At 34.7% G+C, this 25,795-nt stretch overlaps 2 protein-coding genes across 5 annotated transcripts in view; one reads left to right on the top strand and one right to left on the bottom strand.

Annotated features, from left to right (window-relative positions):
* Positions 1-1,035, bottom strand: part of LOC109063496 (aryl hydrocarbon receptor nuclear translocator 2) — a 72,348-nt gene extending 71,313 nt beyond the window's left edge. Inside the window, exon 1 of one of the 4 annotated variants that reach the window (XM_042759473.1) lies at positions 629-1,035. In XM_042759473.1, the coding sequence (XP_042615407.1) occupies positions 629-659 (31 nt within the window). In that variant the 5' untranslated portion in view covers positions 660-1,035. The remainder of the gene's footprint in view (positions 1-628) is intronic. The other 3 variants (XM_042759474.1, XM_042759475.1, XM_042759476.1) reach the window with 3 other exon arrangements.
* A 4,861-nt stretch (positions 1,036-5,896) lies between these two features.
* Positions 5,897-18,905, top strand: LOC122145449 (cortexin domain-containing 1). Its single transcript, XM_042759226.1, has 2 exons — positions 5,897-6,163; positions 17,966-18,905. Exon 2 carries the CDS (start codon positions 18,020-18,022, stop codon positions 18,197-18,199), a length of 180 nt encoding a protein of 59 aa, XP_042615160.1. The 5' UTR covers positions 5,897-6,163; positions 17,966-18,019; the 3' UTR covers positions 18,200-18,905.
* The last annotated feature ends 6,890 nt before the right edge of the window (positions 18,906-25,795 follow it).

Here is a 25,795-nt window from a genome sequence, read left to right as displayed (position 1 = left end):
ACTTATTATGCTGCTATTTGTACATAATCATAAATGCTGCGTGTCACAGAAGCATCATTCGCATTGTACTTTAAAATACGATCTGCACATATGATAATAAACTTGACTATTCCACATCCATTTTCGCAATGGAATCAACAGGCAGAGGAAGTAAAGCGCGTATGTGTGCTATATACTCAAGCTCATAACAAAATATCCTCACATCACCATTACAGTCCCATAAGCGACGTATCAGATCCAACAGTCGCGTATCAAGGAAATCAAAGCACGTACTAGCTTGTGGCAAATGTATTCAGCATCTAATTTGCATCAGCAAACAAACAGCCGCGGAAGAACAAAGCCAAATGTGATACATTTCGTTCTGACGTCACCGTTCTATAGTCACGAAAGAATGAATGTTATGTTAGCGATATACGAGATGATATAATGTAGCGTTTTAAATCCGAAATGTCGCCGTTGTTCCTTGCGTAGGGGGGAGGGGGGGCTTGCGTGCCTGCGTGCGTTTAAAGCGTCGCGGTTTCTTTTGTTATCGCCAAAACACAATATTGCGTCAAAAGCCGATGTTCGGTTTCCGTTTAAACACCATATCCACTGTATTTAAAAGTGAAAGGGTAATGTCGCTACTCACCCGATGGGTTTACAGCGGCGGGTGTTGCCATGTTGCCTGGGTGGAAACGCAGAAATGCAGAAATGACGCACAATTCGAAAATAACGCCGCACGCGATCCTCTCCGGGTGTCTCGAGCGCGCAAACTCAGTTCAGCCCCGCATGTGAAGATGTGATGGCGATCGAGCAGTGCCGGATGGGATTCTGCTGCGTTTCTGCTCGTGCGTGTGGCAGATTCGTAGCGGTCTGACAAACGCGAGATGTCTGAGAGGTTGTGTGTGAACACCGCGAGACTTCACTGAATTAATGAATGCAGGATCCACGCAGCAAATTCGGCGCATTTCTGCCCTCCAAGAACTTCATCCCGGGCTGGAATCCAGTCTGGCATTGTTGCTTTGTTTTGGTCATGAGCACAGACATCCCTGGCTGTCCTGAGATCTGCACGAGAATACAGTGTAGAATGCACGCACTAGCCTGCATGTGAGGTTTCGAGTCAAAACTCAAATTTGTTTTCTCTGAAGCTCCTTTGTGTATTAGTTTCAAACTCATAATTCAAAACTGTCTTAGAAATAATTGTAAATTCTTCTAAACTAAGAACATTATTATTATTATTATTATTGCAAATAAAATATATCCATTTTAATATTTCATGTATTTGTTTTGTTTAAATTACAAGCCTAACGTAAATATATTTTCTATTCATATATTCTTGGCAATTTTGGTATATTTTTTAAAATATATTTGTAAAATTTAAATATATATTTTAAAAGAATATATCTGGCCTCCGTATATTTCAATCCAAGAAAATACATTCACATTTCACATGTGAAGAATGTACGGTAAGATTAGAAATGTATTCTTGCCTCTGAAATAAATTTTGAAATAAACTAAATATATTTTCACTTTCAAAAACATATTTAATTGAGCATCACTGTTTACAACATACGTTCTATATTTAAAATGTATTTTGCCCATATATATATGGCTGTATGGGATTTTCTTTTTTCCTGGGCAATGCTTCTGTCCAGTAGTCAAGCATATGCTAAATATTTGTTTATATGATACAATGTTTGCCATTATTTTAATAGCCTATATCAGGGGTCTCCAAACTCGTTCCTGGAGGGCCGGTGCTCTGTAGAGTTCAACTCCAACCCTAATTAATCTCACCTGAACCAGCTAATTAAGGTCTTGAACATACTAGACACTTCCAGACATGTGTGTTGAGGCAAGTTGGAGCTAAACTCTGCAGGACACCGGCCCTCCAGGATCGAGTTTGGAGGCCCCTGCCTATATTTAATTATGTGAAATTCATTATCAATTAAATGTATATATTGCACAATATGGTCTAATGGTCCTGGAGTTCCTAATCAGTTCTGTCACATCACATTATCCAGTTTTTAGAACTAGTCTATCCACTTTAATTTCGTAACACGGAAGTTTGCTATTTTCTGCGAGACTTCCACTTCATTAGCAGCTATGTAAATAACTAAAAGAATAACAAAGTGCAGGAAACGTTAAAACCGTTTGCTTTATGAACCAGTGTGTTTATGTATGAGTTAAAATAATATGGTAACAAATATCAGTTAGCAGTCTCAAGCAGCATAGCAGGCTGTTTTGTGTGTAAAATAGGCCTAACTGAAAGTGCATGACACCAGAAGCATCGCACGATCTAATGTCAAAAATAAAGTGGATAAGTGAATTAAATCACGACAGGATCCTATAGAACATCAAGGGTGTCATATAATTTTAGTGTTATTTCCATAGGGCTTTTCCTGATTAATCTGTGCCTGGAGAACAATCTGAAGATGAATTCCATGAATAGATTTCTATTGGGGTCACGGTCGCAAAGAATGCCACTGTCATACAGTGACCCATCATATCACAGTGCTCCAAAATCATTTATCATCACACACTGTTCCATGCAAGTTAGTCTGAATTGGATCCTAAATCCCAAAGTTAATGTTTTAAGCTTTATGCACATGTTCCTTTACCAGGCCAGTGGTGAGGTACATTAAAGCTCACGGTTTCGGACACAAACAGCTCTTGGTGGACTCATGCATTTTTTACCACGACACATTCACCGGAGTAATGGTTCCCTTCTTATATAAAGATGATGAAACACAAACATAGTGAAAACGTTAATTTTCCAGAGTTCCAGTACAGTAACACGCTTTTGATGATTTATGATGGAGTAAAAACCAATTTCCCTCTACAGATGAAGTGAGGGTCAAGCAATGAGTGATGATCACAGGAGAAGGTCGGGGGTGGGTGGGGGGAGGTGTTCTTATGGGCAAAATTCATAGATAGATAGATAGATAGATAGATAGATAGATAGATAGATAGATAGATAGATAGATATGGAAATTAAATCAATAAATTACAACTACAGTCAATAATATTCATGAGTATAGTGTGTTCTGCAACAGTGTTTAGATTTGTGCCAGTTTATCCCCCTCTGCTTTCTCTGCAGTGCTGTTCTGCCCTAGTTTAATAAGCTCTTGCACTGCAGATACCTGCATGAGAAGTTCTGCTGACCTCTACTTTATTAAACAAGCCTTCCGGGCAAAGAAAAACTGGCCTGTGCTTTAACAACAGACAGATAAGGCAGTGTTGACAGATCAAACTGAAAAGCTAAACTAAACGTGGTGCGTTCATTGAAATTTAATATTCAGCAGTCAGAAAAAATAAAAATAAAAAAACTCTGAGCCCTGTAAACTTCAAAAGTGAAATTGCCACAGTAGATCATTACATGACAGCCATCAGCGTCTTCATCTTGCCGGCCCCTCTGTAAAACACAAAAAACTGCCATAATTTTAAACTCATTTTTAATCTCGATATTATTATAATTTAATAACCAAGTAACAGCTTTGAAAGAGGAATTCCATTTTCCTTTTCCGTTCAATTCTGAGGCTTTTATAACTGGCCTTTCTGAGCACTTCAAAAGGATTACAAAGCAAATCCTTCAGTAATTCACCTACTGAAAACCTTAAAGGAATAGTTCACCATAAAATTCAAATTCAAATATTATTTTCTTACCTATATGTCAAAGTATAAGATTTTTGGAACCAGTAAGATTTTTTGAAAGAAATCTCTTATACTGACCCATGCTGCATTTATTTGATCAAAAATGGAGTGAAAACATAAATATTGTGAAATATCCTCACTGATTTTTGAAATGAAAATTGGCTGAAACCCTCAGGTCACAACTCCAATCCATCAATCCTTCAAGTCTCTATTTCTTCATGTCTGTGTGTTTGTAAGACACAAATCCATATTTAAGGCGTTTTAATTTTAAACTGTCACTACTGGCCAAAATATGAGTCCTGTTTTGGCTTTGTAAACATGCTTCTTCTGTGCAGATTTCTCTCCTGATTCACATAAAATGACTTTTCACTGGAAAAAGCAATATTACGGATAGAGGACTCATCTAAGTTAAAACACGCAGCTTTTTGCTTCTCAAGACATTAACTGATGGACTGGAGTGGTGTGGATTACTTGTGGATTATTGTGATGTTTTTATCAGCTGTTTGGACTCTCATTCTGACGGCACCCATTCACTGCAGAGGATCCATCCCAGTGGCAAAATGATGTTGAAAAGACTTCAGTTTGATGTCAAAAACTTGGCATGACACTGATTTGATGTAAATTAAACGTCAAGCATATTGGCCTACATATACACTAAACAATTTTAAGCATGGGATTAGCTTTTTTTTCTGAACAGAAGAAAGAAATCTGTACTTTTATGCATCATATATGAAAACAGTAAAGCGGAAAAAATAACACATTAGTTTTGAGCGATTTCAGGTAGCAAAATGAGCTCAGAATGCTGACATGGTTGAGCGGATGCATTTTATTCCACACTTTATATTGTACATCAGTTCATAATAGTTTCCATAAAGATACTGACTGAGTGTAAGTTTTCTGATTGCACTTTACACCATGAAAATGAGATACCAACAAATGTCAAAAGTGCATTTAAATCATCTTTCTACTCCGCAGCTTCACTTGCTCACAGCTCTCTTGTTTGTTCTTGTTAGGCAGTGTGTTTATGGGGCAGTCAGACACTGTTGCAGTCGGTAGACAGCTGCGCACCTGTACCGACAGCACTAACTGCTGACAGAAACATCCAGAATGCAGGAGGAAGGTGAGAGCGCCTCTGTTGCCTGTCTGCTTCCATTAGCATCAGCGGACTCTTACTGATCTGTGTGACCGCTCATAACCTCATGCTCAGTGGGCTTAATAGACCGTAACAGTCCAAATCCCAGACACCTTCTCCACAGACAAATTGCTTTTCAGTGATAATGTGCAAACGTTTCAAGACCATGTAAACATCTTATTTATAGCTGAATTCTTAGCGAAGAACTACACTGTAATGCTAAAATGAATTATGTTTTTGGTAACACTTTAGAATTGGGAACACAATAGGGAACACTTATTCACTATTAACTACGACTTTTCCCTCAATAAATTCCTAATTTGCTGTTTATTAATAGTTAGTAAGGTAGTTGTTAGGTTTAACTTTCTAGGTAGGATTAGGGATGTAAAATAAGGTCATGCAGAATAAGGCATTAATATGTGCTTAATTAGTACTAACAAATGGCTAATATTCTAGTAATAAGCAACTATAAGAGACCCTAAAATAAAGTGTTACCACTTATGGATAAGATAAGACTTTTTTTTTTTTTTTTGAGTACTATTTTAATACATTTTAATACAACAAGTGGGGCAAAAACACTTACATTCCAGATAAGTTTTATGCAGTGTTCATCCTCAAGTAAAGTTTTGTGTTTATAATGATGTTTAGATAAATTAAGAGGAAATTAAGAACCAACCATTAAATATGTGCTAGCTGGATCTTTATGACAAAATACTTATTTGTATATATTTGAATATTTAGCAATAAATTGTATCATAGTCTCCTTTTACAATTTTGAATACTTTGATTCAAATCAAAATTTAACTTCAGAACATCAGAACACTTAATCACTGAAAACAAAATTCATCATTGAGAAAATACTTCCAGAACTGACTGAGGCCACTTAAAAAAGGCCAGTTAGTGTTGTGTTCTACAAAATATGCTGAAGGTAAAGAGATAGTTCATCATTTACCCACCCTCCAAAGATATTTTTTAAAAATGTCTCATTTTTTAAAATGTGACCAAAACCTCCACTAGACAGACAGACAGACAGAGATAGATAGATAGATAGATAGATAGATAGATAGATAGATCTGATTATTAGTCTTACTTGTGGATGGATGGATGGATGGATGGACTGACAGACACAGATTAATAGACAAGATTTGTTCATAAATTGTTCACAACCAGCACTTTTTTTTGTGAGTAATACAGTATGTGGAGGGTGAGTTCCACACTTCTTTTTCCAAACACTTGCTCTCTCTCTCTCTCTCTCTCTCTGTGTGTGTGTGTGTTCAGAAGCAATGCAGTAAGTGAGCGCTGAGCTGCAGCAGCATCAGTGTCTCAGTGTCAGCCGCTCTGCAGCATGCATCAGGAAACACACTTCATCCACACTTTCTGCTCCACGGGATGTGAGTTCAGGTAGGACCATGTCCTTTCTCTCCTCTCAGCTCACAGCGTCTCTGGTCTGGTCAGTTAGGATCCTGTCAGTTGTTGCATGTTTCATTGAATGTTTGAGCACTTCAACCAATTTAAAGCTGGATGTTGAGGAGTGTGAACTTCATCTTCATTTAATAACTGAGTTGTCTTTCACGGCCAAGAGAATGCAGAAAGTTTTTGCAAGCTTAAAGATGAAAGCACTTCCATGATGCTTTGTCCTGTGAATCGTTCAGTCTTCATGCAATCGCTGTAAAAAAACCTGTTCAGTCTGACCAGAGGCAATTGTAACACTTTCAATTTCTCAAAGCACAGAAAAGCTGTTCATCTTAATATCTTTTTGCTTGAGAAAAAGAATGGTGATTTTATCAATTTGTGAAAAATTTACAATGACTTTGAGGTACAAATGTGATGTTTTTGTGTGTGTGTGTGTGTGTGTGTGTGTGTATGTGTGTGTGTGTGTGTGTGTGTGTGTGTGTGTATGCGTGTGTGTGAGCATATTAGTTTGTGTGTGTGTGTGTGTGTGTGTGTGTGTGTGTGTGTGTGTGTGTGTGTGTGTGTGTGTGTGTGTGTGTTGTATAAAGTTTTGATGCGTTTGAATATCAATATCTGTATTGTGTATTTCATTTCTTGGTCATTGGTTAAAAGTTGATAAGAATATATGCTAAAACTGTTGCTGATAGCTGACAGATCAGACTTTATCATGGCTGTGAGGTCGAGGGCAATTATATCACTAGTTATGAAATAAAAATTGTTTGACTGATTTTAAAGAATGAATCTTTAAAATATCATGAGCATTATTTTATTACAATTTATAGCTGAAAGTAGTTTTTGACTCATCAGCTGATCAGTGTTTGAGTAAAAAGGATTTAAATTCATGTAATTATTCCTGACATCTAAATAAGTCAAACAGGATGACTGTGACATTCTGACTGAATTATTATCAGGAATTTCTCGATTTAAATATTTTTATCGGAACTGCAATAAAGGTGAGAGGAAGCTAGAGGAGCTTGTCTCTAATCCCAGCTCTTGATTCATATCTAAAGACAGTCCTTCATGCTAAAGCAGAATATGAATCACTCTAATCATTTCATATCCATATCTGCTGCTCTCAGGCGACTGTCAACATTTTCAAATTAGGCTGTATTAAATATCACATACAGAACAGAAACACGAGCAACCTGATGAAAATGTGCAACAGAAATACATCTACAGTAGGACGTTATATTGCAATTATTTTCTAATTTTATGAATCACATGGTGGAAGTTGCATTACATAAATATATATATTTGATGGAAGTGTAAAAAGATACATTGCACAAACAAATCTGACCTTGATTGATAAAATCAAGTCCTTTTCATTCTGTTATAGAGATGAAAATGTGTTGTAAACAGCTTTACTCTACATTCATCCTAATGGCCTCATACTCAAAGGTGGTGGCATAAGGACAGCAGAAGTAATCTAATGGCACAGTCTTTAAGAGAGTTAATGGCCAAATAAAAAGCACATTAAAGTCATTTGAAGATTTGCAGTATTTTTTTATTGTTTTATTTTATGTTTTCAAGCAAACTCTTATTATGCAAATACATTCAATACATCACCCAGTCCCTGAATTTACTCATCAGTACCTTTCAAAGAGCAAGGCAATTCATTTAACTATCCTCAGTTTAAAAAGTATAAAATGAAGGGAATTTCATCTTATAGCTGCTAATATGAAACATTTACTTTGTTATTGCATGAAATAACTATAACAAAGCACCATATTCTCACAGTTTGCAACAAACCCTATTGACAAGAATGTTCTTTCATGAGAAAAAAATAATCTCACAAAGAACAGGCCTCATAATAATATAATAAATCTAATATAATATAGCTAATATGAAAAATACAGCACTTATTACTCATGAGTTTCCTTTTTAGGTCAATTATTTATATAATATAATATAACATAATATGAGGAATATTTTCTGGGAACCAAGATATGAATTACATATCCTGCCAGAGAGACCTGAAGATAAATGTAGGAGACAGAGAGACATAATGTATATGAAACAGAATGAAATTAATGAATACCAGTAGACATAAAGTGTTTGTTTAAACAACCTTAAAAGTCTATCATATATGAATGCTATTAGCATTCTCATTTATCTCAATGGCAGTTGCAAATTAAAATAACGGGCAATTTCATGCATTTAAGACCCTCCAAAACAAAATTTATTTTAGACAGTAGATTTATATATTTCTCAAGGTTTTTTTTTTTTTTTTTTTGAAATACACCTCTACATTTGAATAGCTGTTAATTGAGAAGGATGTCTGTTAGAACCAAAGTGTGCAATTCCAGCATCTACCAGCAGGGCCATGCACCAGATAAACCTTGAAATCCCAATATTTATTTTGTGAATTAAAGGCACAATATGTACGAAAACATACTTTTTTTTTTTTTATGAAAATATCGAAAAACCACTAGAACAGTGTTGTATATTTTGTTGACTTGTGTACTTACATTATCCCAAATGTTTCAAAGTATGTTTAAATCCAGAGAAATAAGCAATTTTAAGTAGTGACACGGACCATGTCCATAGTGTCATTGTGTCGCCTGGCAATGACGTCATACACCCTCGATTTCCCTCGACGACCGCACAGAGTAGCATTATAACAAAACTTTCAAACTTATCTATTTTTTTTTACCCCACATACGCAAGACCGGAAGGAGAGGAAGCAGGAGACTGTTGCATAATAATAGCTCCGCTGCTTTCGAGCCGTGTGTCGCGCTCCTTCAGCAGCCTTGTTTCACTTCAACGGCTTTCAGCCTTACCCTGCTTCGTTCTACTACGTTAATAAATCGTTATTTCATCCATGAACATGATTTCTGCCCGAGTCCCGTCGGATTGCATCGACTGTGAGGATGAAGACGACAACTCCCATGATTCCACCCTCAGTCACAGCGTCATCGAACTACGCCTTTGATTCTTTGTTTTGCTTTGAATACGAGTTCTCTAGTGGCGAAAAATTACATATTGTGCCTTTAATATTTAATTTAAATATTTTTTATTTTAATTTGAAAATGTTATTTATTTATTTATTTATTTTTAATATTCACCCAACCTTGGACCCAAAATGTATTTGAAAACCTGTTTGGTAACAATAATTATTTTGCTTACACACACACACACACACAATATATATATATATATATATATATATATATATATATATATATATATATATATATATATATATATATATATATATATATATATATTTGAAAACCTTTTTGATATCAATCATTAATAGACTTTTTAACAGTCTGGCACCAACACTCATTCTCTATGAAGGAACACTCTTGTCAATAGGGTTTGCTGAAAACTGTAAAAAGATTGTGCTTTGTTATGGTTATTTCATGCAACAACAGAGTAAATGTTTCATATTGGCAGCTATTAGCTGAAATTTCCTTCATTTTATACTTTTCAAACTAAGGATAGTTAGAGAGTTAGTTCACCCAAAAATGAAAATAAGCCTGTGTTTTACTCACCCTCAAAGCATCCTAGGTGTATGTAACTTTCTTCTTTCAGACGAATCTTAATCGGAGTTATATTAAAAATTGTCCTGGTCCCTTCAAGCCTTTCAATGGGGGTAAGCGGGTGTTGGTTGTCAACAGTTCAGAAGACGTGAAATAAAGTGCACGCATCCGTAATAAAACATCCCTTACACGGCTCCGGGGGTGAATAAAGGCCTCCTGTAGCGAATCCATTCATTTTTTTTAAGATAAATATCCATATTTCAAACGTAATAAACACTTTTTTTTTCTCACTTTCGCTGACTGTCATACGCAGAAGCCAGATGACAATACGACCAGTCCAATAGATATTTTTTTTAAATCCTATTATTGAAGCTTTCCATTTTCTAAAAGAATGAACATTTCTGTTTGGTGGACACAGAAAAACGCGCTGCAGCTTTAATAATGAATGAATCTGTTGGACTGGCAATGGCAGGATCTGTACCAGAGTCCATCAGCTATTTAGAAATGATTAAACACATCAATATTTGCATAAGTAGCTTATCTAGAATATGCACAGGTGGAAACAGATGTGACATTGACCAACGCTCCTTTGGAAACACACCTATAATTAAGTGCTGTTATTGTTAACTCAAACTAAAACTATTTAAAAAGGAAAATAAAACAAATATTAGATGAAAAATGTCAACTTAAACTTTAAAAATGAGAAATGCTGACTTTGAAACTAACTAAAATAAGTCTTAAAATTACTCAAACTAAAACAGTTATCACGACGAAATAACTAAAGCTTAAGCTATAATTGATATTAAAACTGAAAATATAAAAAATAAAGGATCATTCAAACTATTAGTAAATACAATAATAGTATATAAATAAACAACACTGGTGTGTGTGCTTTACTGGCAATCTTAAATAGTCTCCTGTTGCGCCACAACACTGTCAGTTAGCTAAACAATAACCCCTTAAATCATGCACAGACCCAAACAAAACCCATTATGCAAACTAAGGCCTGAAACACACTATTTACTCAAGCGTGCAAGTAGATGCATGTGAATGCTTAGCCAGCATATTCCAAACACGAACTTCCAAATCAATGCCATTAAAGCAAACATTCAGGTAGCCAGATATAAACATGATGACTTTAGCTAAACTGAAACAATGTTTCTTACCACAAAAGTTAACAACACATTAAGTATGCAAAATGGGGGAGTGTGTCTGTGTTTCTGTCCTAAAAGGCAACCATTTATATATATATATATATATATATATATATTATTTTTTATTTTTTTTTGGAATCTTAATAAAATTCATGTTGTCACACTCAAAGTCTCTGTCAATATTAAAAACCACGGCTGGCCCAGAGGTGCTGGATGACTCTCTCCTGGATTGATTATAGCAGCTACCAAACGTCCTGATAGCTAATTATCTTGAAGCAGCCTTCTGGAGTTATGTTTCTTTTGAAAAAGTAGTTAGCTACACTATATGCTATATAAATATGTTCTCATAAATTGTATTGAATTCAATTTAGATCAATTTGACATAGAACATTACAGCCATACTGAGCATTTTAATATAATACAAGGGATAAGCCCTGTAAAAAATACTCTTCATGTATTATACAAAAAAAAAAAAAAAAAAAAAAATACAAAAGACAAAAGAAATTGCATATGAGTTTGAAACAACATATATGCATATAGATAGATGATGTGGAAAGAGGAGAGAGTGTGAGGGAGAAGCAAGTGGGAATAGAGCAAGAGAGAAGATAATAAAGTGAAAAAGTGAGGGTTAAGGGAAATGTGCGAGAGGTATTACGAGAAAATTGATCCCTGGGGTTAAATGCAAAGGAATGAACAAACAGAACTGTAATGGAGGAGCTGCTGGTCTACGTGAAAGGTCTGTAATCCACTGTAATATCCATAGCTACTGAACAAACTGCCTTGAAGAAAGTGGGAGTGTATTCATGCTGCAGGATTGGGCCGAACAGATGACAGATGGTAGCAAACATCATTACAGCTGGGAATCGAGAACCAGTTGCATTTGTTAAGAAATACTGGAACCGAATGATTTCCGTGAATGTCTGTATTCTGCTGCCAAAGCACATGTACTAAAATACAGCGTTTCCTGCAGCATGACTGAAATGATGCAAAAGAAATGATGTTTGAGCATGTCGTCTGAATGAATCAAATGTGAGCCACGAAACAAAAACAAATTCACAGCATTATATTGCATTGTCTCACTAGTTGCGCACAACAGCAACCATAAAATGTGACCATGAAGTGTGTTTCATGAACTCATTCTTTTTCTTGAATCAGTTAAAAAGATTAATGTAACAGTCTCAAATTAGTCAGTTATCTTTTTTTTTGTTATGTACTTAAAGTTTATAACACTAGCTGGTTGTTCATACTGTTCAAAGTTTCATTGTATTAAAGTTGCTCAAATTTGAAAAATATTTAAAGAAAAATAAATAAATAAATAAATAAATACAAATCCTTTTACAAGTATTTTTGTCTTCCATTTAAAATTTCTTAAAATGCTTGAAACAAGAAAATTTTTCTTGGAAAGAATTTATATATATATATATATATATATATATATAATTGTGAATATATTAATTAATATAAATAGCTATTTTTTTTAAATTACGGTAATTTTAGAGAATAGATAGATTAGATTAATTTCCGCAGCAAATAAATAATTTATATATGAGTGTATTTTGTTTTACTGTTTTATTATTTTTTACACTTGTTTTAAGTTTAAAGTGGTAAAAAAAAGTTGAAAATCTGCCAGTCCATTAATATAAAATACACTTCCATTTAAGATTAAATCTATAAAAATAAGTCTTAATATTTTATGCAGTGTTGCTGATCAAATACATTTATTTTATTTTAAGAATTTGCAGATTTTACTGGATAACAAGTAAAAATTAATTAATCAGTTAATGTTGACATTAATTAATACTGCATTAATATTTTCTTTTTATATTTCCAATTATAAAATTATATTTAAAGAGTCGTTTTTTTGTAGAATTAGTTTTTGTTTAGTTTATAGTTATAACTAATTATTAGAAAGGCTTCTTCAAAATTAAATATATAATTTTTTTTATATATTTAATGTAATGGCTATATTCCTTACAATTCCCATCCACACATACTGGCTATGATAAATTATATTATTATCCGCTAGCTTCCATTTTGGGCACAATGCAACAAAACCCAACAAAGCCTCATACACAAGACTGTCCAAAGAGCTCCAAGAGAGTATTTTCCCCTCTAGTCCCTCATAAATTGAGTTGTTCTTCATGTCAGGCTTGAGTGGCACTTCAGTTTCTGCCTCACACACACACTGGTGTTATCTCCCATCCCAGCTTCGACAGCCTAACACCCTCAATAGCTGAGTCTTTAATCACAGCAGCCAATTATCAAAATACTGCAAAATGTCGCATACTATCACAGCTTAAATGATCATGGCTGCAGAAAGAATTTATCTCCAGCGACAGCTTTTAGAGACCCTTTAATCACCAAAACGTGGTACAATACAACAAACTCAACTGAAGCCAGATAAATTCTGGATGCAAATACACAATCAGATACGTGGATAGCAAGTGTGCACTAAATATAGAGCTCTTGCATTTCTAATAATGTGCCGTAATGTTTTATTATTCAGGTAGCTTTCTTTAGCACTAAAATGTTGACAGTTTAAGTTACTTGAGGAAGATTCTCTTCTGACTGTTGCTCTGTCATCACATTAGTTGAAAGAGAACACTGAATATAGCATTTGCTAATACGGTTTAGCTGCTGTGGGTTGCATTATGAACGGTCTGACATATTTCATTACTAGCAGTGTTTGCATTCACAATCTTGATTAAAGGAATAGTTCACCCAAATTTACTGAAAATGTGTTCACCTTCAGGCAATGCAAGATGTAGATGAGTTTGTTTCTTCATTAGATTTGGAGAAATGTAGCATTGCATCACTTCTGCACCAATGGATCCTCTGCAGTGAATGGGTGCCGTCAGAATGAGAGTCCAAACAGATGATAAAAACATTACAATAATCCACAAGTAATCCACACCACTCCAGTCCATCAATTAACGGCTTGTAAAGCGAAAAGCTGTGTGTTTGTAAGCAACAAATTCATCATTAAGGTGTTTATAACCACAAATTGTTGCTTTCAGCTAAAATATGAGTCCTCTATCCATAATATTGTTTTCTCCAGTGAAAAAGCGATCTTTTCTGAATCAGGAGAGAAATATGCACTGATCAAGCACCATTCACAAGTGAATCAGTCCAAAACGGCTGTAAATAAATATGTGAGAGACAACAGGAGATGGTCGTTTTCACTGGAGAAAGCATTATTATAGATTATGGACTCATATTTTATATATAAGTTAAAAAGAACATCAAATACAAACATTTTCACAAAGCTTTTTAATTCACAAGACATTAATTGATTGACACTGCATTATCTTGTGTTTAAGGGATTAATGAATTTGTTTTCACATCACCTAGCCAAAATCATTGGTTAGTCAAGGTTTGTCCCATCTGGTGGATATTGTAACTAATTCATGATGCAGGCAAAAAGCATTTCTCCAATAACAGCCATTCAAAAGAGGTCATATTTAAGAAAAAAGCAAGCAAGCAACATAAATCACAAATATTTCATTATATCAAAGTAGATTTTTTTACCGGTGAAAGATTTTTCACAGGGTTCCTAGAAGCGTGAAATGCTGTTGCCGTTGACGTCTCAGCTCAGAATAGCCATTAGTCCATTTTCCTGCAAAAGAAATACTGTACATTTTAAATCTGCGAAAAAGTGTGGTCAACTTTAAAGAAAATGTGCAAACAGAGTAAAACAGATTAGACTCAAAGCCACAACAGACTAAAAAGAACAAAACTTTCTTCTTCTTTTTAGCTCGTCAAGAATTGGCTTTGGTTCCAGTGAGAAACTCAGTAGCAAACAGCGAAAAAATGAAACCTATTTATCAGCTTTTCATCTCCTTTCAAATGAGATGGTTCCAGAAAAGGACTGAATAGATAAATGTAGGGAATCCCTCAGAGCTAGCTGGTTGTCAGAGAAAATCTCTGAGCAGACACTTTTAATTTCATACTGTCTGTGTTTGCTTTTTATTCCCCAAACAAAGCGGCTTCTAAATGTGAACAAGTCTTTTTCAAAAACCCGGGTTAATTCAGAGATGAAAGGTTTCCTTCTCCATGTCTTCTGGTTGGCGGGGACAACAGTATTTCTCCATTAAATTGCTAATGCGGTTGCCACAGTTACAGTTGCCTGCATCCTTGAGTGCACACTAATTACCAGTCCCAAATAAGACCCAACAGCATGTCCGCTTAATGACCGGACCTCATCGAAGACCTGAAAGGGCTTGTGGCTTGATGAATGCATGGATAATCCCAAACCTGCTGACACAGGTGCCATGGGGTATGGTTCCCAACGAGGCCTCTTAGATTAGAAGTTTGTTTCATTATTAAAGTAGATTTCAATTGTCTCCAGAGTCTGTAGGACCATGCATCCGGATCTTGGGGGTGGCCATGGGGAAAACAGAAAAGTGCTGTGTTGATAAAGCAAGAATTAATGGGATACAATGCTACAAAATATATAGAAGACTCTGAAAAAAGGCTTTAAAGAATACAAACTTTTGTTTAATGCAATGTCATACTTATTGAACACAAAGCCAATAACTGACGATTGATATGAATTTAGAGTTGGAACTATTTGTTTAACAATCAATCAATGAATAATGAATCTTCCAGTTTGTGTCCATCAAGCTGAGATGAGGTACCTCATTTAATTTGCTGTATCATCCAAAACAAGGCACTTCTGTGTTTATTTAATACTTAAATATATTTTGACAAAATCTTAACTCATTTCATATAAAATTACTCATGTCAGTCTATTTAGTATTTAAGGGCTAAAGGTACTTTCCGTTTCTGATCCATTCTTGGTGTTTATTAATATTGTTTTGAGTTAAAATGCAGGTCATTAAGTGTGTTTGGAACAGCACTATATTATCATATTGATATATGAAGACTCGGTGATGCATCACATATTGAATTTGGCGCTCAACTGCACTGTGATAAATGAGAAATGTTCTGTACATCGAGTGAACAGCATTAAAGAACATTCCAGGTTTGGACCTCATTATTTAGCTCAAGAACACCCACAATCCTTTAATGAAATATTTTCTATTCTATAACTTAAAATATGCAGAAATCTAAGGCCTCTTGCAAAATATCTTAAAACATTTTACCAAGACACTGATATAAAAATGATGTTCTTACATTAAAAAAATCTGGAGAGTTTTTGTGCTTTTAGTGTTCCCTCGTTAACTTCACATAATGTCACTTAAAATGACTTCAAATATATCTGTACAAGTTCAGTATCATTGTCTACAAAATAAGTTTCTTACCCAGCAGAACTGCAGGACTAATAGAGTGCAACAGTGACCTTTGCAGAGTTTCAGAAGTATTTGTTCCATCTTTGGAAAAATGAAAATATTATTCAATAAAGTGTTCAGAACAGAATTGGATAAATGTAGCATCGCATCATTTGCTCACCAATGGATCCTCTGCAGTGAATGGGTGCTGTCAGAATGAGAGTCCAAACAGCTGATAAAAACATCACAATAATCCACAGGTAATCCACTCCAGTCCATCAATTAACACCCTGTGAAGTGAAAAGGTGTGTTTGTAAGAAACAAATCAATCATTAAGGCATTTTTAACTGGAGTCCATAACCCATAAAAATTCCTCCTCCAGTAAAAAAATCCATCCCCTGCTGTCTCTCACATCAAAATCCACTGAAATATTGGTTTGAATGGTTTTGCACTGTTTTCACTTGTAACTAGTTCTTGATCTGTGCATATTTCATTCCTGATTCAGACTTTTTCACTGGAGAAATCAAAATTATGGACAAAGGACTTCTATTTTAGCCGGAAGAAACAGTTTCCCATTTCTACACCCATCTGAATGCATTTGTTATATATTGAATGTTTTAAATATAGTTGGTGAGCAATGTGACCTTGCACAAATGACATTTATGCAACACACACTGGAGTCAATAACCAGTAGCAGACCTACTTCACAGCCAATCACAATCAAAGGACAGTAAAAAGACAAGCAGTGCCAATAAGAAATGCATTAGCCACAGGTTTATTTCTTTCCTTTTTGTCTACAGACAATAAAATTGACTGAAGCGGCAGCAGATGAATAAAAGAGCAGATACTGACACGCAATCTGCTTCTTATCCGATAGGAATCGATTAAACTCTTATCCTTATAAAAATGAGGAAATAAAATTGTCACAAGTGATGCAGGAATACAGACAAAGACAGATAAATAAAGTTCCAAACAAAGTTTAATAGTACGAGCCAACAAGACAGGCAGGCATCAAACACATGTATACGTGATTCGAGACCGCACCAAGAGTGCAGGCAAGGGTACAACTTATAAGGCAAACCCAAACGACATAACTAATAAAACACAGCTGAACAGATCAAACTAATAATGACAGTGACCACAGCAACCAGGAAGTGTGGGAATACCAACAAAGGAAAACGAGAACTGTAGAATTACAAACTAAAATCCATGAACTGAAACTAACAGAACTCAATAAAACTGTTCTTGGCATCTTCGTCTCTGAATGAATGGTGTTTAGGGAATGAGCAGCTGTGCCATCAGTGATCTGTGCTGCACTGAATGTTGCTCTCTAACACAGGAGACTAATGCACACAACACATTTTCATCACTATGCACTTCTTTTAAACTACTAAGGCACTAATGACTCAACATCACATTCATAATACTTATTTAATGATCTCATCAATGATTCATAAACCCCATAAATGCAGAACGCTGTATGATTACAAAGTATGAAACACATTACCATACAACAGCAATGACAAATAAAAATTTACAGCTATTCATTTAGCAGATGCATAATGCAAAGAAATAAATGAAGAAGGGGAAAGCAACATGAGAAGTGATGTAATACAAAGAGTATAGAGTTTACATGGATGTGTACATAAAGTGTTTAACAGTAAAAACAGGAAAATTGTGAAATATTACAATTTAAAATAACCGTGTTCTATTTGAAAAATATTTTAAATTGTAATTTATTTCTGTGATGCATAGCTGAATTTTCAGCATCATTACTCCAGTCTTCAGTGTCACATGATCCTTCAGAAATTCAGCCAGCTCAGTTTATTAGTCTTTCTGGCAGACAGCAATTTACTTCTCTCTCCGTCTCCTGACCCACAGATAAGCAATCAGGATGGTAGCAGAGACCTGGACTGATGCGGACAGATCGAAGCGATGGAGGAGACAACGCCAGACCCCGCTTTTGTGGACGTGGACCAGGGTCTGACCCTTGCATGCATCGCCTTCCTATGTCTGCTGCTGGTGGCAATGATCATCCGCTGTGCCAAAGTCATCATGGACCCCTACAGCGCCATTCCCACCTCCACCTGGGAGGAGCAGCACTTGGACGACTAGCAGTTTTTCCCATGACCGTGGCAAATAAACATGCACCTGCATTCAATCAAACCCTGACACCATGTTTCAACCAATGCACAGAAGTCTATGGGATATTTAAACTGATAGTCATCTTCTCGCATGCAGCATCACTAGCTCTGAAGACCTCTGCATGGAAACTGAGTTGAATTCTTCCCAACTCTCACTCTATTAAACAAGAAGGCATGAATTTTGAAATGAAGTCGATTTTGACACCAATGTCCTCTTTTTTGCTTCTACCCTGGATGAGCTTCAGTAAAACGAAATCACTCCAAAACAAAGCACAAAATCTGACACTTCCATGTTCTCACAACCAATGCATCCTGAATTTGTAGTAATAAAAAGGGGAGCAAATATATATTTTTATATTTAATAATGATAAATGAGAAACACATCCAATTAAGGCAAGGAAAACACTTCTAGCTACATAAGCTACACAAATTTGCACAATTTTACAGCGTTGCCACAAGGAGTGCTATAGCCTACTTCTTAGTGTCAGTTTTCTTTTACACAGTCATGGTGGAACAACAGTTAGTTAGGAGGTTAATCAACAGCCAACATGCTTATTTGTGACCCTAGACCACAAAACTAGGGTCAATTTCTGGAAATCGAGATTTATACATCATCTGAAAGGTGAATAAATAAGCTTTCCTTTGATGTATGGTTTGTTAGGACAGGACAATATTTGGCCGAGATACAACTATTTGAAAATCTGGAGGGTGCAAAAAATCAAAATACTGAGAAAATTGCCTTTGAAGTTGTCCAAATGAAGTTCTTAGCAATGCATATTGCGAATCAAAAATAAGGTTTTGATATATTTATGGTAGGAAATTTATAAAATATCTTCACGGAACATGATCTTTACCTAATATCCTAATGATTTTTGGCATAAAAGAAAAATCAATAATTTTGACCCATACAATGTTTGTTTGGCTATTGCTAAAAATCTACCCCAACGACTTAAGACTGGTTTTGTGCTCCAGGGTCACATTTATGGTTTAATGGAATAATAATTTGCAGTTAACTCTATCGCCCCCTTGAGTAGCACCACTGCAAATGCAGTATTTACAATGGGACTGCATACTTGCAATACACTGGTCAATCATTCACATTTACAAACTTGCATAAGTATGAGCTTAATTGTTATCTAGTTTAGCAAGAAGACATAACTTTGACTGAAGGCCCAAAGATGAAAAACGCCATAAACTGTCTTTACAAGAGCATCTGTCTCTTTCATTTATCGGCTCTTACGATCTGATACCCTGATGTGGTTTGATTCAGTTGTCCTTGACAAAGTGTACGCAGAGCTATAGTCTGCACCGCATGATATCAAGTGCCTCAGCTGAGGTCATATAAATGAAGTCGACAAAACAACAAAACACCAGTGTCCTGTCTGATGAGAAAATGCCTATGTGCTACATGCCTGTTCTCAACCATAATAAAGATTATAGTAATTCCAATATTTCTGGTGAATTATCACCAACCATTGGTGAGCACACTGCAAATCTTAAAGCTTTATAATAGGATTTTAAAAGTCACACTAAATTATGGGGGGGAATTCAAGTCTAATCTAGAAATATCACATTAATTTAGCATTTTAGACAATGCATATGATTCAAAGCAGCTTCACAGCAATAAACAGAGAAATAACAGTGTTGAAAAAAATTAATCAGTTAAGAAACAACTTCAGTTTAAACCATAACATATACAGAATAGTATATCAGCTCAATTCAGTTCAATAGGGATTCAGTTCAGTTCTGTAACAGTGTTGCAAAGGTAATTCAATTCCATTATAAACCAACTCTACATTATCAGTGTCATGATTCAGCTCAATTCTCAGTTTAGTAATTTTCTCATCCCAAAACGTCAGTATGGGTGCAATTTACTAAGAATGAATTATGAATGTTGTTTACTTGTATTTTCACGAAACTATAGGATAAATAATTGTACTGAACGTGATTTTTATTCCACAATTTCTATCTTGAAGTTCTCGAGATGGATCAGTTCAATTTCTGGTGATGACACAGATCTTTTCTATGAATCAATCGAAACGGACAAACAATTCAGTCACTCCTGAATCAGTGTGCAATGAGCGATTGTCAAATATAAACAAATCAGAATGATTTAAACCAAGAACCGCCTCTTTCAAACATACCTGACTTGAAATAAGACGAATAAACAATTCACTGACTCATTGAACTGATATATGGCTGTCAAATATGCTTACGGTCTTATTATGTGAGTATCTGTTCGAACGAATTCAGAAGAACCAATACACTTGTCTAGAATCATCCACTGATAGAAAGCATCACAACGAATCAAAAATCTGACGTCTACAGAGCATATCAAGTCCTTTACCTGTCAAGAAGGTTTTATCTCTGCAGCCAGATGTATTTTGTTGTTGTTCAACTTTCCTCATGTGGAGGTTGTGACAAAAAGCATTGCAGTGACAAATTTGATGTGCTGTAAATTCAAAGACAGCAGAATTGAGGAGCTTGACAGCAATTCTGGTTTTGTTATGATCACTTTCCTTAAAAATATATCTTTTTTCTTTTATCTCAAACACTCAGAGGAAGCAGCGCTCAAAAATGAGCTGATGATTCAGCACAGCAAAAGTATTTGTTGTCCATCATAAGAACCGCAAGCTCCCTTTCTCTCAACATGAGTATTTATTTCCCAAAGTGCAGCGCGATCGATCAGCCCAAGAATATTTCAGTTCTTCCTTTGCTGTTCAATTCATTTAAACGCTATAAATAATTTTCCTGGCAGTGTGGCCAACATTTTACTCAACCCTTATCAAGGTCTGCATTGTAAATGTTTAATGGCTGTAAATTGTAAATGGTTTTTTGATAATAAAACCTTTCTTTTAGTTAGTTAGTTCTGGGGGTTTCGTTCAATAGTGCCAGAGTTTGTAGAGTCAGGGTATAAGAGCTGCATCATAAACTGAAGTCCTGATATGAAAAAAAGCAGACATTATTATGACATTATTACGACTCCAGGCCAGGTGCTTCATGATGCAAAGTACATTTTTTAAACAATCAAGCGGCACTTTCAAGGGTTCAATTAAGTTGGATTGAATTATTCATTAAGTGTAGCCCAGTAATGGTTTGCTCTCATTTATTTATTTATTTTTTTTTTTTTGCAACAATGTTCAACTTCCAGTACATGAAACTAACTGGAACATTAAGTAATCAAACAAGTTGTTCTTTATGTTTTGGGGTTTGTACACACTGTACTTCAACACGTGTCTAATGCATTAGACATGGATTTTATAGCCTCAAATTGTAAACATAAAATGTACTTTTTACTTTTTGGACATGCACTGATGGATTTTTCATAATAAGACCAGGGGTGCGTTTCTCGTACAACAACGTAACTTGTTGATTAACCACCATAGTACGATGCATTGTTGTTGAAATGAACTAGTTTCTACTAGTTACTAGTTACCAGTGTTTCCCGAACACGGTCGCATCTCCGTCGTTTGAACCACATTAGTTCAACAACATAGAGCCATTGTTAATGACGTCACACGCATGTGGTGGAGGAATAACTTCTGCTATTTAACCAATTAGACAGCTCTAAGATGCTGCTGTATTGAACATGGCACCTGATGACTAATTTACGATTTTTTGTTCCCTGTCATTTTGCTTTATTTGATGTTTGATTCACCGCGGGTTCCCTCATAGTCCGGGGTTCCCTTAGGTATTTGTGCACATGCGCACTCTTCAAAAACGGTGCTTTTAGAGGAAGCGCAAACATACATAGATTAAAATGCATTTATATTCAGATAGAATGGGATATATAGATAACACTGACTGTTAGCTTGGTTATTGTGTAATGTAATTCTGCCAGTAGTCTTAACATAAAAATTCTAGTGGAAAACGTTAACATATTTTTTTTGTTGACCCCATATTTATTTAAGCCCATGTTCCTTTCTAACAAGAAACTATGCTTCTAACCACAGGTCGAGAGCTGTAGTTCCAACCACGCAAGTTTGCGACGCTGTTTGCGAATGTTCGTTTGAACTATGGTTTCGGGAAACACTGAATCGTTGGACTATGTTGGTAACGACAGAACTTGCGACAGTAGTTGGCTAACGATGCTTTTGGGAAACGCACCCAAGGATGATTTATTTAAAAAGTTAAATAGTTAAAATAACATTTTATATAAAATATAGCACTGTAAAAAAACAAACAAACAAAAATTATTTGATGAATAATTCAAGTCAACATATGATTTTCCAGTATTTTAACTCATCACGTTAACAACTTTATCAAAGTTTAAAATTTCTCCAAGATTTTAATATTTTTAAGTTAGTTTAATATAAAGTTGAAATAAATTGGCAATTTGATGGCACATAAATATTTAAGGCAGCAGCTGAACTTTTTTTTTTTTTTTAAGATGAAGTAGGAGGAAACTTTGTTGGGGTATATAGTTGGGGTAAAACTATTTAAACAAACAAACAAAAAAAATATTACTTGAAATAAAATAAATGTTAACTGATATAAAATATAATATAAAAAATATAGATTGAAAAATATGCATATAGAAAAAAAAACTAGTTGACAAGGCAACATTATTTTCATAATTTTCTTTTAATTAACTTAAAGAGCTACATAACTAAAACTAAAAAAAAAAAAAAAAAAAAAAAAACAAAAAAAAAAAAAAAAAAAAAAAAAAAAAAAAAAATATATATAAATATAAAAAAAAAAAAAAAAAAAAACTAAATTCAACTGCTAAAACTTTAAAATTAAAGTAAAAACAGAAAATACATCAAATCTAATTCAAAACATTAACAAAAACTATAATAATACATCAGTGATACTAAAATAACACACATAAACATTTGAATTTCAAAGGCTGCTCCATTTATGTTTTCTAACATCCATAAACCCTTGAGCAAGGCACCGAACCCCCAACTGCTCCCCGGGCGCTGCAGCATAAATGGTTGCCCACTGCTCCAGGTGTGTGTTCACTGCTGTGTGTGATCACTGCTGTGTGTGTGCACTTTGGATTAAATGCAGAGCACAAATTCTGAGTATGGTCACAATACTTGGCTGTATGTCATGTCACTCACTTAAACATAGCCTCTATGTTAATACAGTGTCTTAAGAACTACAGTAGTTTGACCAACTAGCAGTTAGCCAAGGGATAATCAGTCTAGTCAATACCTTTTATGCAACTGGCCCTTATTCTGCAGAACCTTCTGAAGTCTAACCTTCAAAAGATTAATATGCATGAATTATAAGTATTTCAGCGAAAGCATATACAAGACTTTCAGAAATATGCTCTGGTCAATCTCAGACATTTAACTTTACTAATTATTACTTGATTATGTGTGCAATGGCGAGAAAATTAACAGGACTCCTAACAGGATGAAGTTAAGAGCTGAAGTTAGTCATAATTACACACTTAACATCTGGGAGTTTAATTAAATCACGTTAATTTTTATATTTTTGTAACCATATTTTGACATTGTACACGTTTTTGTAATATCATCAAAAAGGATTGAACATTTTAAAGTGACACAATCCAACTACCACAAAACATATCAGAATTCATAAGATTTAATACACTTTTATACTTCTGTTTTCCCTCCAAAATTATGTAATTTCCTGGTGAATGATGTCATCGGTGAACTATGGGAAAAATAATCATTTGTTTTTTATTTTGTGTCAGTTCAACAATACCTAAAACAGAAAAAAGTTTAAAAATAGGAAAGCTGTAAAATGTTATCATTTTTAATGTTTTTATTTAACACCTTCTGTCTTTTGATTTTATTTATTTTGATTTTATTATTTTATTTTATAAAAATATTATTTAATTAATTATTACCCCCCCCCCCCCCCCCTTTATATCATATGATAAAACCAATAAATACAAACCAATAAATTAACTATATTAAAATTAAAGGGACTGACAGGATGGAAAGTGTAGTTAACAACACAGGAAAAACACAAAAACATGTAAAAAATATTAAACTGATATTTTGGTAAAATTTGATTTCCATCTCTATAAAGTGGATTTAAATATATGATAGAAACTGGAAAATGTGATAGGAAAATGTACTGGTGCATCCAAAACATGTCCAGTTTGCAATATGTGTTACCATGTATTTAATCTGTTTATAATACTCAAATTATTTCATTTCCAATCAGTGTTAATGTGTTTACATCAGTGTTCAGGCATTTGTTTAGAAAGCTCTGAAACTGACTGTGTGCTGCTAGCTGAAAATTCAGCCAAACACACACACACACACACACACACACACACACACACACACACACACACACACACACACACACACACACACACACATTTTGTACTAGTTTTCTACTAGTTAATTCTGTAGAAGGGATTCAACCATGCTGAAATATGTACGGAGCTGACCACACCACTTTTATTGGTAGCACAAACTGTATTCAGAGATTTATCACCTCCTTTTCTCCTTCACAAAGCGAAAGGTCAAACACTAGAGGTCCATCAGTGAGGCTGCCAAGATAAAAAGTCTGATCACAGAGGGGGAGAAACACGCAGTAAGAGGGAAACCGAGATCCTTCCATCTCTGTCTGCAAAACAACATGAGCGCTCACATGTTCACACTTATGCTGAAGGAGTAGTGAATGGACCATTTGACCTCTGATGACTCAATGACTCACAGACGGCTCTCGGGAACTCCACCGCACAGCTAAAACACTCAGCACCATCTGTTAGCAGCTCGTGAGATAGAACACAAATGATTCACTGTAGAGGAGTCTTAACGGAAGGGTCTGTCACAACAACTTATTTACAATAGGTATATTTCATATCATATATTTAATTTTTAATTTTGCGTCTGCAGTTTAAATGTGTCTCAGAGTATCCGTACCATCTGCACATAGTTGTACACATAGTTATTAAAAAATAATAAATTCCAAAAATACATGGCAACATACAGGGAAAAAGAAAAAAAAAACCAACATGGTAGTAAAACAGTAAATGTGCAAAAAATAAAATAAAAATAAAATAATAATAATAATATATATATCATAATTAATGTATAAATATTAATTTAATTAAATAAAAATTTACTACAATGGTATAGTGCATACCCTAAAAATATTTTCATGGTACATGTAAAAAAAAAAAAATAATAATAATAAAATAACTAGGTAACACCAGAATAAATGTGGGGAATTTTTTTTTTTTTTAATTAAATTAAAATTAAATATAAACAGAAACAAAGTAGTACCATTTCACAGGTACACGTCAATAAAAAGATTATATTGTGAAATAAAATAAATTAAATAAAAACATACAAGTCCAAAAAACATGGTAGCCACATAGTACATGTGCCAAGAAATTAAAATACAAAATAAACAAATAAAAGATTTAGAGCACTAACATGACACAGCAATAGCAGAAACAGTGAATGTTCAATTTAACAAGCACCTCTAATCACTGTCAAATTTTCTTCCTGAGTTTAAGAGCATCAGTTTATTTGATACACACATCAGGCCTGTTCAGTCTGGACCGGACGTCCTCCGTCAGTAATTACAGCATTATTCACTTCACTCAAAGCTTTGAAAGGCTTGTTAA

This window comes from Cyprinus carpio, chromosome A7 (assembly GCF_018340385.1).
Source record: "Cyprinus carpio isolate SPL01 chromosome A7, ASM1834038v1, whole genome shotgun sequence".
NCBI lineage: Eukaryota > Metazoa > Chordata > Actinopteri > Cypriniformes > Cyprinidae > Cyprinus > Cyprinus carpio.
This window is presented reverse-complemented; position numbering and strand designations above follow the sequence as displayed.